The sequence below is a fragment of the Sminthopsis crassicaudata genome, chromosome X, assembly GCF_048593235.1.
Source record: "Sminthopsis crassicaudata isolate SCR6 chromosome X, ASM4859323v1, whole genome shotgun sequence".
Lineage (NCBI taxonomy): Eukaryota > Metazoa > Chordata > Mammalia > Dasyuromorphia > Dasyuridae > Sminthopsis > Sminthopsis crassicaudata.
This window is the reverse complement of record NC_133623.1, coordinates 3,021,754-3,034,568: the sequence shown is the minus strand read 5'-3', so window position 1 is coordinate 3,034,568 and position 12,815 is coordinate 3,021,754. Positions and strand designations below refer to the sequence as shown.

The 12,815-nt window shown below is 47.4% G+C and overlaps 1 protein-coding gene across 4 annotated transcripts in view; it reads right to left on the bottom strand.

Moving 5' to 3' along the window:
- The window catches only part of ARR3 (arrestin 3), an 11,552-nt gene extending 4,750 nt beyond the window's left edge, over nucleotides 1–6,802 (bottom strand). For 3 of the 4 annotated variants that reach the window (XM_074277531.1, XM_074277528.1, XM_074277530.1), the window contains exons 1-11: nucleotides 6,736–6,802; nucleotides 4,869–5,004; nucleotides 4,588–4,618; nucleotides 4,383–4,443; nucleotides 4,183–4,227; nucleotides 1,605–1,804; nucleotides 1,361–1,420; nucleotides 1,117–1,184; nucleotides 548–683; nucleotides 328–412; nucleotides 137–209 (exon numbers count right to left, since the gene is read on the bottom strand). In XM_074277531.1, coding sequence (XP_074133632.1) covers nucleotides 137–209; nucleotides 328–412; nucleotides 548–683; nucleotides 1,117–1,184; nucleotides 1,361–1,420; nucleotides 1,605–1,804; nucleotides 4,183–4,227; nucleotides 4,383–4,443; nucleotides 4,588–4,618; nucleotides 4,869–4,885 — 776 coding nt within the window. In that variant the 5' untranslated portion in view covers nucleotides 4,886–5,004; nucleotides 6,736–6,802. The remainder of the gene's footprint in view (nucleotides 1–136; nucleotides 210–327; nucleotides 413–547; nucleotides 684–1,116; nucleotides 1,185–1,360; nucleotides 1,421–1,604; nucleotides 1,805–4,182; nucleotides 4,228–4,382; nucleotides 4,444–4,587; nucleotides 4,619–4,868; nucleotides 5,005–6,735) is intronic. The other variant, XM_074277529.1, reaches the window with a different exon arrangement.
- Between the last annotated feature and the right edge of the window lie 6,013 nt (nucleotides 6,803–12,815).

Sequence of the window (12,815 nt, the reverse complement as noted above, 5' to 3'; positions counted from 1 at the left end):
CCCCTTTTGCCTCCAGCCCTTTGCCCCCTCATCTTATGGGTGCTTTTTCAACCCCCTTCCCTTCTAGCCCTCTGCCTCCCCTTCCCCTTCCCTTTCCCCCTCCTCCCACCTCAGCCTCCCATCCTCAGAAACTCACCCAAACTCTTCAGAGAATACGGTTTTGGTGTATTTGTCCCCAGAGTACAGGACAACATCCACGATCTGGTCAACTGCACAGCACAGTCAGAGCCGGGGATAGAACATATCCGTGAAAGCGATGCTCCCACCCCCAAGACCCGGCCCCCCGCCCAAGGTCACCCGTAAACAGGAGTTGTGGGCAGAGCTCACCTGCCACCTTAATTTTCTTGATGAGCTTGCTGGTGCCATTGTTGATGTCGACATGGATGGAGATGGGTTCCCCGTGGTAGTGAACCTGCAGCGGGGCAGGGGTGCGGTCCATCACCAGGAAGGTGGAGTTGCCTTTCTTTTGGCAACGAGCCTCACCCCAAATCCCACATCCCTGCTCCAGGCGCCCTTTGGGGGGAAGGCGGAGAAGAAGGCCACAGACCTCCTTGTCCATCCAAGCTTCTAGCTTCAGAGGGTGGTCAGACAGAAGGAAGTGCCGGCTGGTCTCAGCCCGGGGCATGGGGCCTAGGTCCAGGGGGGCAAACTGCACCTTCCGAATGATTAGACGCACAGAGTTCCTGGGGGAGAGCAATTTCTACTAGTGAGAGATTTCCTCCTACCCCCTAGCAACCTGTTCTTTTTCCTTCTCTAGGAACAAGATTACTCTGACACTTTTATTCTCTCCAAACATACCCCCAGTCTAAATCTCCAGAAGGAAGGACAGTTCACAAAGAAGGACCGGGTCTGTGGTGCCAGAGGAGGCCAAGGGCCAGAGTAGCTACACTTATTTCGTGGGTGTGTACTGGGGACTCCCCCTGGGGAGGGGGAGGGAAATGAGCAGGTGAACTGTCCTTTGCTACCTGTGCAGCCTTGGACAAACACCTTCTCTCTCTGGGCCTGAGTTTAAAAGGCAGGGGATTGACCTAGAAGACCCTTTGAGGTCAAGACCTTTTGACCTCAAAAGGTCCTACCAGCTCCCAAGTCTAGCACTAGGGTCCTCTGAGCCAGTACCTCTTGGAGATTTTCTCCTCTAAATTCTCAGCATAGAAACTCTTCACTTCGTAGTCCACTCCACAGGCCTGCAGGGGGTGAGGAAGGAGAAGAAACCTTCTGTCCCCGGTGTGAGCCGGTGTGAGGCTCTCCCCTCCTTTCATGGGCCGCAGGTTTCCTTGGGTTGATCCCCTCTAGTTTCCTGCAGGTCTTCTCCTACTGGTCATCCCACCGGGCCTATTCCCCCAGGAAAGTAAGGTCTTACCTTATCAGCGTCCTCCGGCGCAGGCTGCAGGGTCACTGAACAGGGCAGGTTGGTGGGCAGCTGTCAGAGGGAGGGGGATGTCGGAAGCAGACAGGAAGAACAGGGCCTTTCCTCTACTTCCCAGTCTGCTGTCTGTCCCCCCTTCCTCAGCCTAGCCTGCCCTCCCTCTGCCAGCTTCTCTATTAGCTCTCAGTGCCCTCTTCGGGGGAGAGCCTGGTTCGGGCCCCCAGGGCTTAAGACTCACCTGGAAGGTGAAGGGATAGGCATTGTCACCGAGCTTGCGCAGCAGGCATTCTTGAAGGTTTGTGAGGGGTACTGGGGCCTGGGAGGGCTCTTTGGGGAACACTTGCAGGGCCTGCATATGGAGGTCTTTCCGGAAGGTCAGACCGATCACATCCAGATCATCCCGGCCATAACGGAAGGCACAAGTCAGCACCACAAACACTGGGGGAAAATGAAGAGGAGCTGTCATGGATAACTGGGCTGGGCTGTGAGGTGGGCAGGAAAGACAGCAAGCCCATCTTGAACAGGACCCCCAGGGCCTGGCCCAGACTAAGCCTGTGCACAGGTATGTGAGTAACTCGAAAACCCCAAGGATTCCATCCTAAGGCAGCATGGCATTTTATTTCTTCTTTTTCTTTTCTTTTTTTTTTTTTTTTTTCTTTTTTTTTTTTTTTTTTTGAGGCTGGGGTTAAGTGACTTGCCCAGGGTCACACAGCTAGGAAGAGTTAAGTGTCTGAGGTCATATTTGAACTCGGCTCCTCCTGAATTCAAGGCTGGTGCTCTATCCACTGCGCCACCTAGCTGCCCCTGTGGCATGGCATTTTAAATCATCTTTCAACTCATGGATTACTTTCCAAATCAAATCCAGTTAGCTTTTAGAAGAGTTAATATAGAAACTAAAAAGCAACCTCCTCCCCCGAAAACCTTCCAATTGCAGCAGTGGATTTGGAGGCAGAGCTAAATTGGCTGCTCGCTTGTGGGACCGCCACCATGTCCCCTAATATCTCTGAGCTTCCGGTAACTCTCTAGGTCTGGGCTGGTGGAGGCAGTTTCCAAACCCACCAAATCCCAGGTCCTCGGTGTGCCAGAGCAATATAGATTCGGTGTTACAGTGATCTGGTTAGCCCTCATCCTTCAACTAGTCTGGAAGCTCCTTGAAGACAGGGACTCAGGAAGTTTGCTCTAGTTCCAGCACCTAGGCCAGCGCCCGGCCTAGGTCAGTATGGAATACATGCTTAGCAAATGACCCAAAGAGTCTAAGAATAGGTCTATTCTTTCATTTGAGATTAGAAAACTGAGGTCCAGAAAGACCATGGGACTTGTACGAGTGGAATAGAGAGGGAGAGGTGAAGCAGGGGGAGGGAGAGAGAGCCCAAGTGATGGAGAGGGATAAAGGAAACCTACAAGATGCCAGGAGGCCAGGAGACAAAGGGAGCCTCAGTAGACTGGGAGGGAGTGAAGAATTAGGCCGGAAGTAGGTGAACAGCAAGGACAGAGAGGTGGCACAGTAGATAGGGAGTGAAGTTAGGATGTTCTCAATTCAAATCCGAATTCAGAGATTTCCTAGCTGTGTGACTCTGGGCAAGTCACTTCAACCCGTTTGCCTCATTTTCCTCATCTGTAGAATAAGCCGGAGAAGGAAATGACAATCCACTCCAGTATCTTGGCCAAGAAGGAAATGACAATCCACTCCAGTATCTTGGCCAAGAAAACTCCTCCCTGGGGCCATGGAAAGTTGGACACAACAAGGGTGACCATTAGGTGGTACAGGAGGCCTGGCCAGAAGGTGTCACTTCCCTGGGGAATGCTTATCGTTTAGCAGCAAATCTTTCTTTTCTGGCTGGAAAACAACTTGTCCACTTTTTCTTCTTCAAACCTGAAAGTTTATTTTCCAAAGAAAAATTCATTCTGGAGGCCTCTTCTGAAGGCTTTGGGGTTTTTAACTTTGCAAACTTGTTTAGCCTCTGAGCTGTTTGCTGCTCCAAAACTGTCACTTAACCTTTGCTCTCAGATTGGGAGAATGCATCGAGACCCATTTCCTTATTTTACAAAGGATGGAATGGAGGCAACCCAGAGAAGACTAGCAAGGGCAGAGAAGAGACACAGAAGCCCAGGCTCCTGCCCCACACCCAGAACCCTCGGGCCTGTCTCTGGCCTCCCAGAAACACTTGGGCTGCCCCTTCTCGCCATTGGGAAGAGCTTCATTTTAAAATCAACTTTCAACTCATGGATGACTTTCCAAATCAAGTTCAGTTGGCTTTTAGAAGAGTTAATATAGAAACTAAAAAGCAACCCCCCCTCCAACAGAAAACCTGCCCATTGCAGTTCTTAGGACTGAGCTCTCTGACTCCTTGAGCACACACACTCAGCTCTTCAGTTTCCTCATCTGTGAAGTCAGGGTGCTGCACTAGGGGCTCTTTTAAGCATTTCTTGTCTCAATTCTTGGATTCCATGGCGTGGTCCCCACCTCCAGCTCTTCCTGTTCTTAATGCTGCTTGGAATGGGATAATGACATCCCGGAGACATTATGCTCTAAGTCTCAGCAATGGGATCAGAACATTCTCTCTTCCTATCTAATTACTTCAGGACGTGGGGAAGAGCAGCATAGTTAGCCATCACAGACTTGAAAGATAGTCTGTATGTCTGTCTCTCAATCTCTGTCTGTCTCTGTCTCTGTTGTCTCTGTCTGTCTCTGTCTCTTTCCTTCCCACTTCCCTCTGCCCCTGTCTCTGTCTCTCTCCTTTTCTCTCTGTCTCTATCTGTCTGTCTGTCTCTCTCTCTCACACACACACACACACACACTCACACTCACAAATTACCCTTTCGATCTTTCACGTTCTCAGGGTCAATCAGGACAACACCATCTGTGGAAGTGGATAAGAAGGCTTGGGAGAAGGTGCCCTTGGAGAGAACCCCCTCCCCCCTCATTTGTTTCCTTCTTTTTTCATGCCTTTCCTTCAGGTTCCCTCCCCTCCACCCTATTGATGTCAAAATCTCTGGCCACTTGGACATCACTGACCAATGGGTTCCACTGAGTCTATATGGTCCACAAAGTCCCGTTTTCCCAGGTAGATGGAAAGCTGTTAGAGGAAAAGTCCCTCCTGTAATTCTCCAAGTCACCTCTGTGTTGATCCCCCTCCGTATCATGACCCTCTACCCGAATCTTCCGGAGATCCCTCAGTGATGTACATTGACCTCCATCCAACTGGCCTTTAGCCTCTCACCTTCCCATTGGAGCAGGTCTTCTTAAACACCCTGAGGAGTAGGAGACAAAGAGTTGGGGGGGGGGACGCGCAAGGTTTTTGTGGAGGAAAAAGCTGCTGCTGGAATTAGGAGGAAATAGTCATGGGAATGTACCTGGGAATGAGAAGGCAAGGCAAGGGCTGAGAGCAGGAAGGCTGGGAGCGAACCCTTTATGCTCCCGGCAAGCATTGTTTTGGGAGTAGTGAAGTTTTGGGAGTATGAGGTGGTCATGGAATCACAGGGGGAGTAAAGGATGTCTTACTTGGAGCTGGTGGCCATGGGCTCAGTTTAGGGGCACCTCTGAGGAGGGAGGCAAGAGGACACCCTGCAGTGGGAGATGGCAGTCCTGATGTGGAGCTTGGTTGTAAACTTGGGCAATTCCTTCTCTCTGGGCCTGTCTATAAAAAGAAGGGGTTAGATGAGAGATCTCCGAAGTCCCTTCCAGCTCCAACATCTCGGAGAAAGGAGGGCTCACTAAGCTGGCTCCTTGACATCTCGATCCCCTCCACCAGCTCCTGACTCCCCCCAGGACTCTGAGTGATGTGGGTATGACAGATAGGCAACAGCAAAGCAGCTACCTGGTGCCCAAGAGATTTGTTTTCTTGCTCTCTTTTCTTGCCTCCCCTTCCCTGACGGTCCTGGGCCCTTCTTCACCCCCCTCGCATTCTGCCTTACCTTTACATTATTATATTATTTACATCACTCCCTATTTAATATATGTATATAAAGATATAAGTTTAGAGACATGTATACAAAGAATATTCATATACATACAAACACATATATCTAAAGAATATTTACATACGTGTACACATATATGTGTATTCAGGAAAAATATATGTACACTTTTTTTCTTATATTGGTTTGCAGTATATTTTTGGAGAATGGCTGTACTAATGAGCTGGAGTTCCCGATTTTCAGCTCTCAAATGATAGGAAAGTCCGGAGGACTTAGACTGGGTGGGCGTCCCCAGGTTTAGTCAGACCATACATGGAAGAAAGCTAAAAGGGAGAACATGATAGAGAGCTCAGGTTCTCTAGGGGAGAACAGAAGTGAGGAGAGTGAGCAGAGAGAATTGAATAGGACCCGAAAGAATAAAGAGGGGAGAAGGGGAAAGAGGGAATAGAGGGGAGAAGCAAATAAAGGTTAGCACAGGTCTGCACCCCGGGAGCTTGAGGGCTGGTTTGCTAAACTAAAGAAGTAATCTGGAGAGCCGCCCTGTCCAGAGCTCTGGCCTCAGGGAGAGAGGCAGGGCTCTGACCCTGGTCAGGGGGAGAAGAAGGCTCTTTTGGGCACCCAAGGCAGAAGGACTCGGAACTAGAGACTGCTGCCTTGAGACCTCCAGCCCCAAGGCTTGGAGGAAGACCGGCCTCCTGGGCTGGATGGAGGCGGACCCTCAGAGCTCTTCGGCAAGGCTCCAAGCATCTTTTGGCTACTGAGGAGGTGGAATGAGCAGCAAAGATCAGAGGCTCAGGGCCTTAGGCCAGGAAGGGCCCTGAGGTTCTGATGATGTCAACCTGTTTGTTTCATAGATAAGGAAGGAGGCAGAGGCCTACAAAGCAGAGGCAGTGGCTTGTCCAAAATCACCAAGAAGCAGGAAGAGACTGAGACTAGATTCGCACCCAGCTCTTCTTGACTCGGAGGCCTTCTGCCATGTTCCCTCCCGAAGGGACTTTGGTTATTGGAGGCTGGAGGCCCCGGGTTCTTAAGTGCCACCACTAAAAGAAGTGGGCCTGAAGGCTTTCCCCCCTCCCACCCTTTCAGTCCCCTCTCCTCATATCACCATCCCAATGCACACCCTGTATCCCAGGCCCATCATCTCACACCTCCAAATATCCCCAGCACCAGGTGCGATACTTGCTGGGCTCTTCCTGCTGCCATCTTCCTGGGGGTGGAGGTGGGGGTGTGGAGGGCTCTGCCAGCCTATGGCTAAGGGGCCTAGAGCCAGACAGCTCCCGGACTCCGCCACACAGGCTCACCTAGCTTGGGTGTCAGCTGGCTTAACTGGAAGAGGGACAATTTCCTCCCAGCCCCCTCCCCTTTCCAAACAGCCCTTGCTAATGTGGGATTGTCAGACACAGGTGGGCAGAGGGGGCATGGGACAGAACTGGAAGGGCAGGAAATATTACCTGGAAAGAAATATGAAAATCAGCCCAGCTCCTACTCTGCTTTCACTGCTCTTGGCCATGGTCCTTTTATAGCCCAGGCCCTTGGGAGGGGGCTTTGCCCGATTAGCTCTGGGGTGGGGCCGGGGGGTATTGAAGTAGCACAGCCCCTAAGAGCTCAGGAAATAAGAGTTTGGAAAGCAGATTATGGGCTAAGAGATTAGCTCTTAGTGGCAGGAAGTTGGCCAGGGAGATGGGGATTTTAGCGGCCCTCTTTCCCATGCCTCCCCAGTGCTCTATTTCAGGGTTCTCCAAGACTCTCTGGCAAGGCTCCTTCCCCCTTTTTCTAGCCAAACATCTTAAGAAGATTCTGCCATGTCAGACTGGATGGAAGAGGGAGTGGGGCCCAATTTCCTCTGATGCTTGGACGCGGCTGACATGTATGGTGGCAGGAGCTGGGAGTCACAAACCCTGTGCCCAACACTTTCTAGAGCTTTACCAAACAACTTCCATTCTCTGAACTTCCAGTTTCTCTCTCTCTCTCTCTCTCTCTCTCTCTCTCTCTCTCTCTCTCTCTCTCTCTCTCTCTCTCTCTCTCTCTCTCTCTCCTCTTTGCTAAGGCAGTTGACTTGCCTAGGATCACACAACTAGGTAGTGTTAAGTGTCTGAGACCATATTTGAACTCGGGTCCTCCTGAATTCAAGGCTGGTGCTCTCTCCACTGCGCCACCTAGCCACCCCTAGTTTCTCTTATCTAAAACCTGTTTAGTAATTCCAATAACATCTGCCTCCCAGGGTGTTGTAAAGGCCAAGTGAGGTGGATGGATGGATGGACAGACGGATGGATGGGTGAGCAGATGTGTACATGCATGCATACATACTGATTGCTTTGGAAACTTTCAGAGAGCTGATTGATTGATTGAAGCCCTAAAGTGCAAAGAGGCAAGGGCCCAAGACAGAATCTTAGGGGATGCTCACGCTTGGAGGGGCCGAAGATGGATCCACCAAAGGAAATTGAATTCTGAGACAAATTGGAGAGGGAAGACCAAGAGAGAGAGAGCAATGTCCCTGCGGCTAGAGGAGGTCAAAAAGTGTGTGGGCTGAAGAAGGAACATCTGCTGACAGGACTTTTGACAACTTTGGAGATGGCCATTTTAAGAGAGTGGGAGAGTTGGCAGCTGAACAGCAAGGAATCAGGGAAGGAATAGGCAGTAAATGGAGGAGTCTGGGGTTTTCCTCTAGGACTTTAGAAGTGCAAGGCTGGTGAGATATGGGATCATAGTTTGAGGAATGGCAGAGGCAAGGGTAGGGTTTTGTTTTTGTTTTTGTTTTTTTATTGAGGCAATTGGGGATAAGTGACTTGCCCAGGGTCACACAGCTGGGAAGTGATAAGTGTCTGAGGTCATATTTGAACTCAGGTCCTCCTGACTTCAGGACTGGTGCTCTATCCACTGCACCACCCAGCTGCCCCAGGGAGGCTTTTTTAAAGGATAGGATAGGATGTTTACAAATATATATATTTCTTAGATATGTGTACATAGATGTTTGTATGTAGGTGTGTGTGAGTGTGTGTGTGAAAGACACAGAGAAAACACAGAGACACAGAGAGACAGAGAGAAAGGATGGAGCTGGAATAGGGGAAGAGAGCCTGGCCCTTTTCTCTCTGGATCAGGTAGTTTCTGGACTTTACAAGGCAGCTCTAGGAGACCAGAGGACACTATTGGAGTACAGCCTTGAGGGCAGAAGGCCTCAGCACCGGCTCTTAGTTTGCAGCCTCCTTCTCCATCTGCCAGTCTCTGGGGCCCAGCTAAGCCTGTGTAAGTGACCCTAAGCAGCTCTAGTGCTTGGCCTGACAGAAACAGAGATTGAGGCTGGGGTTTATTCTTGGCCCTTTGACCTGCTTAGTTGCCCTCACCAGCCCTTCCCACCACAGAAGATGGATTTCTGATCTACCTCTGAGCTGACCTTAACCTGCTTTTCCCAATGGCTGGTGTAGGCCAACCCAGCTGGGAGCAGGATATCTCTTTGTTATTTTCATTTTGTACAATTTCTTTTTTTTGTTCCATTTTGAGTTCTGAGCTGTCTCCCTCCCAGCCTTAGCCTGCTTGAAAGAAGGCCGACATTTGACACAATATTGATGCACGCACAAACACACACACACACACACACACACACACACACACACTCACACACATACACTTACTCACACACACTCACACAGGTCCTGTGTAGTTGATTTGAACGATCGTATTACTCAGAATAGCTTAGCCATCCACCATTACTCTTCAAATGATTTCGTTCCCATGTAGAACTTTCTCTTAGTTCTGTTCGCTTCACTTTGCATCATTTCATCCAAGTCTTGCCATGTTTTTTTCAACCAAGCTGCTCAGTAGCAGAGCTTTTGAACCCTACTTCACTAGGGTCTTCTCTTCACCAGGTCCCAGATCTCTTGGTCTCTTCTCCTAGTACTGCCTTGACTAAAGGTGGCCAGGATGCAGCTAGATGTCCCTTACTTCTTAAGTCTATGCAAACCTGGTCCTGGAAACATCATGGGCTATTCAGAGACAATCAGAGACTCACATTCTCCCAGGACTCACAGGAGAGTGGGATCGGATGCTAGATACACATGGATTCGGGGAAGATGAGGCAGGGTTCTGGACAAATGCCAAGGAATCAAAATGAACTCAGTCCAAGGTCAGATCTTCTTGAAACTAGGGAGTCTACCAATTTTTCTTGTACCTTTTCCTATCCTCTGCCTCACATTTCCCCCATAGATCCTCCAGGATCCTCCCCCCCCACTTTGGATCATATGAAAAGGTGCTAAGTGCATCACCTATACCTTTATCTAAGCCATTGATGAAAAGGTTAAGTAGAATAGAGTCACAAACAGAGAAGCGAAGAGTGAATATATGAGAGAGATTATGAATGTGATTGCCAGGAGGACTTGGCAACTGATCAGGTGAGGAAGGGCGAGAGAGAATGAGGAATCGGACATGATATCTCACTTGTGAACCTGGGTGATTGGGAAGATGATGGTACCTTCAAAAATAGCAGGGAAATTTAGAATATGGGGAAGTTTGGGGGCAGAAGATATTGAGTTTAGGTTTGGACATATTGAATTTGAGAAGTCCATGGGAAATCCAGTTTGAGATATTCAAGAGGCAATTGGGGATGTGAGACCGGGGGTTAAATAAGAATAAGAGGGCAAGGGACTGCAGAGAGAAGGATAGGGTAGAACTGAACGGATTCACCAAGGGATGGGAAATGGAGAAGAAAGTAGTCAGGGCAGGGGTGATAACCTGGGAAAGAATTGAGGAAAAAGAGGGATTGGAGGTCGTGATGAGTACAAAGAATGGGGTTCAGGATCGGAAAGGAGAGGGAGATGTAGAATGACAGCAGACTCTGCGAGGTAAGGGAATTTCAGAGTTCGTTAACATAGAGGAACCCTTGGTGTTTATGGGCAAGATCATGGGTATGTCCATTTCTGTATGTTGCTGATATGGGATGGGGTGAATCACTCAATCATGAGAAATTCTGAAGTTGAGGAACTGGGAGGTAAGGGTGTGTGAGCGACTATTCATGTGTATGTTGAAGTCCCCTAGTGTGAGGGCAAGAGTTGGGGGACAAGAATACAAAACCAGCAGGAAACTAGAAAAGGGAATCTTGTCCAAAATGACTAGGAAATATATGAAATATCTCCGAATCCATCTACTAAGACATACTCAAGATTTATATGATTATAACTATGTTAGGATTCTTACAAGGTCCTTATATACTTAGTTCACACCTTTAAAAGTTTGAACTCCTTTAAAGGTGTGAACTAAGTACATAAGGACCTTGTAAGAATCCTAACATCCAAACAGAACATCACACAACTGCAAAGACTCTTTACAGAAATAAAGGAAGGCAAGCAATTAGATTGATGTTCATGGTTTATGGTTGGACCTTGCCAATATAATCAAACATGGCAATAGCAGGGAAATTAATTTAGAGGTTTTGTGGTATGCTAAAGTTCCAAGGGGATTCTTTTTAAAGCTACATAAAATAATAACACAATTCATTTGGAGGAACAAAAGGTGTAGAGTCAAGGAAAAGCATGAAAAAAACAAACAAAGAGGACATAGCACTCTCAGATCGCAACTAGACCCAGAGTATTACAAAGTAGTAATCACTATGACAATTTGATAGTGGTTTAAAAAGCAGAGAAGAAAATCTAGGTCTATTAGCATTTCTGTGATCTTTCGGATAAATAGGCCTGGCAGACAATGGAAATAAACTTAGTGGGGTCTAATGTGTTGATGCCATGCTAGCATATTCTCTGTGGTCACTGCTTGCTTTTTAAAATGTTCAATACTTCTCTTTAATAGCACAAGTAATAATTTTACCAGCAATCTAAGTCGAGCTCACTGGCTTACATTTTGTCAGCTTCTATAAGTTCTAATTTTTGAAAATCATTGCATTAGCTTTTCTTCAGTTCTATAGCATCTCCCCCGTTTCTCATAAAGTAATGAGAAACCTACGACTTTCTTCAGTTCCTCGGGCCTGGGGACTTGAGTTCATGGAAAACAATTTATTGCCCTCCTACTGTTTCCTTACTTATCGGGGACATCAACTCTTCTTACTTAGTCCTTTCTGTTCTGTTCTTTCCAGTCCAAAGATCTTTTCACTTGGCAGAGAAAAAAGAAGGAACACAAAACTTAAAAGTTCTTCCTTATCTTTGTCATCAGCTATCTTGTCCCATCTTCTTCATCCCGGGCTCTAAATATTCTTTGATTTTCTTTTTCTCCACACATTTTATTGCCCTTAGCTCTCTGCTAACCTTTTCTTTTTACATCAGAGTCATTTTCAGATACAGGAACCTACCCCCAAATAAGACCTCCATTGTAACAAAGGGAAAGAAGTCAGGAAAAGCGACTGTGTCTGACGATGGAGACAAAATTCTGTACACAGAGCTCATCTCTCTCTCTCCTTCAAGGGAGGAGATACTTCCTCATTTCTTTTCTGGGGCTCATATCAATTATTTCGATCACTCAGAGTTTGGCTTTGTTTGAATATTCTTTCCATTTATGTTGTAGTCATTTTGTAAGTTGTTTCTCTGGCTTGGCTCACCTAGCTCTTTATCAGTTTACGTAAGGATTCCTGTGCTTCTTTGAATTCATATTCATCTATTTCTTAGGACTCAGTAACATTTTATTATATTCACATAGCATGCTTGGTCTGTCCCTAGTCAATGGGCACTTACTTTGTTTTTAGCTCTTTGTTGCCATAAAAGTGTTACTATTAATATTTTTTTTGTTTCTTCTTTGGGGGTACATGCCTAGCAATAAGATCTCTACATCAAATAGTAGGCGGTATGGGATGTTCGGAAGGACCAGAACTTCCAGTGTGAGGGTTTGCTGAACCCTTTTCCGGGCTGCTCCTCCACCTTTGGTGTTCACCTGTTACCCAACTCCCACCTGTGTCTTCCAAGAAGCTATACCATGTGCGGTGGCAATACCCTGGTGAAACCATCTCTACAGACTGGCTAAACCAGGTTGAGGGTGACAGATATACTCAAACCTATTGGTGAATTGGGGGGAATATCTACCCCAAGCCTGTGAAGACTGCTGTCAGCAGAATGGGTGGATGAAAACAGTGATTTCAATGGCCATGGAGGCTTCAGTGAGCTTAGAGTTTGGTTAGACATTGAAGAAGCCAAGGTCATCCACTGCATCCTAGACCGTTGCCAGTCATTCTGACTTTTGTTTTGCTCCTGGACTTCAAAGATTCTAGAAGAAAGAGTGAATCTGATGACTTTATGGGATTCTGTCTCGCTTAAATTCGATTCCTCACCCTATGACATTGTCATTGGTTCTCTCAAAAACAAAAGACAGATACCAACACGAACATTTTAGTTATTTGCCAACAAAAGCATAATCCCAAATTGCTTTCTAGGATGGTTGGACTATTCCCGATTGCAACAAAATATATCAGTGAGCTTGTCTTTCTGCAGCTACTATGTTGGCTATTTCCATCTTTTGCCATTTTTGTTAATGTGCTGAGTGTGAAATGAAACCTTAGAATTGTTCTGATGTGCATTTCTCTTATTACTAGTGATTTGGAACA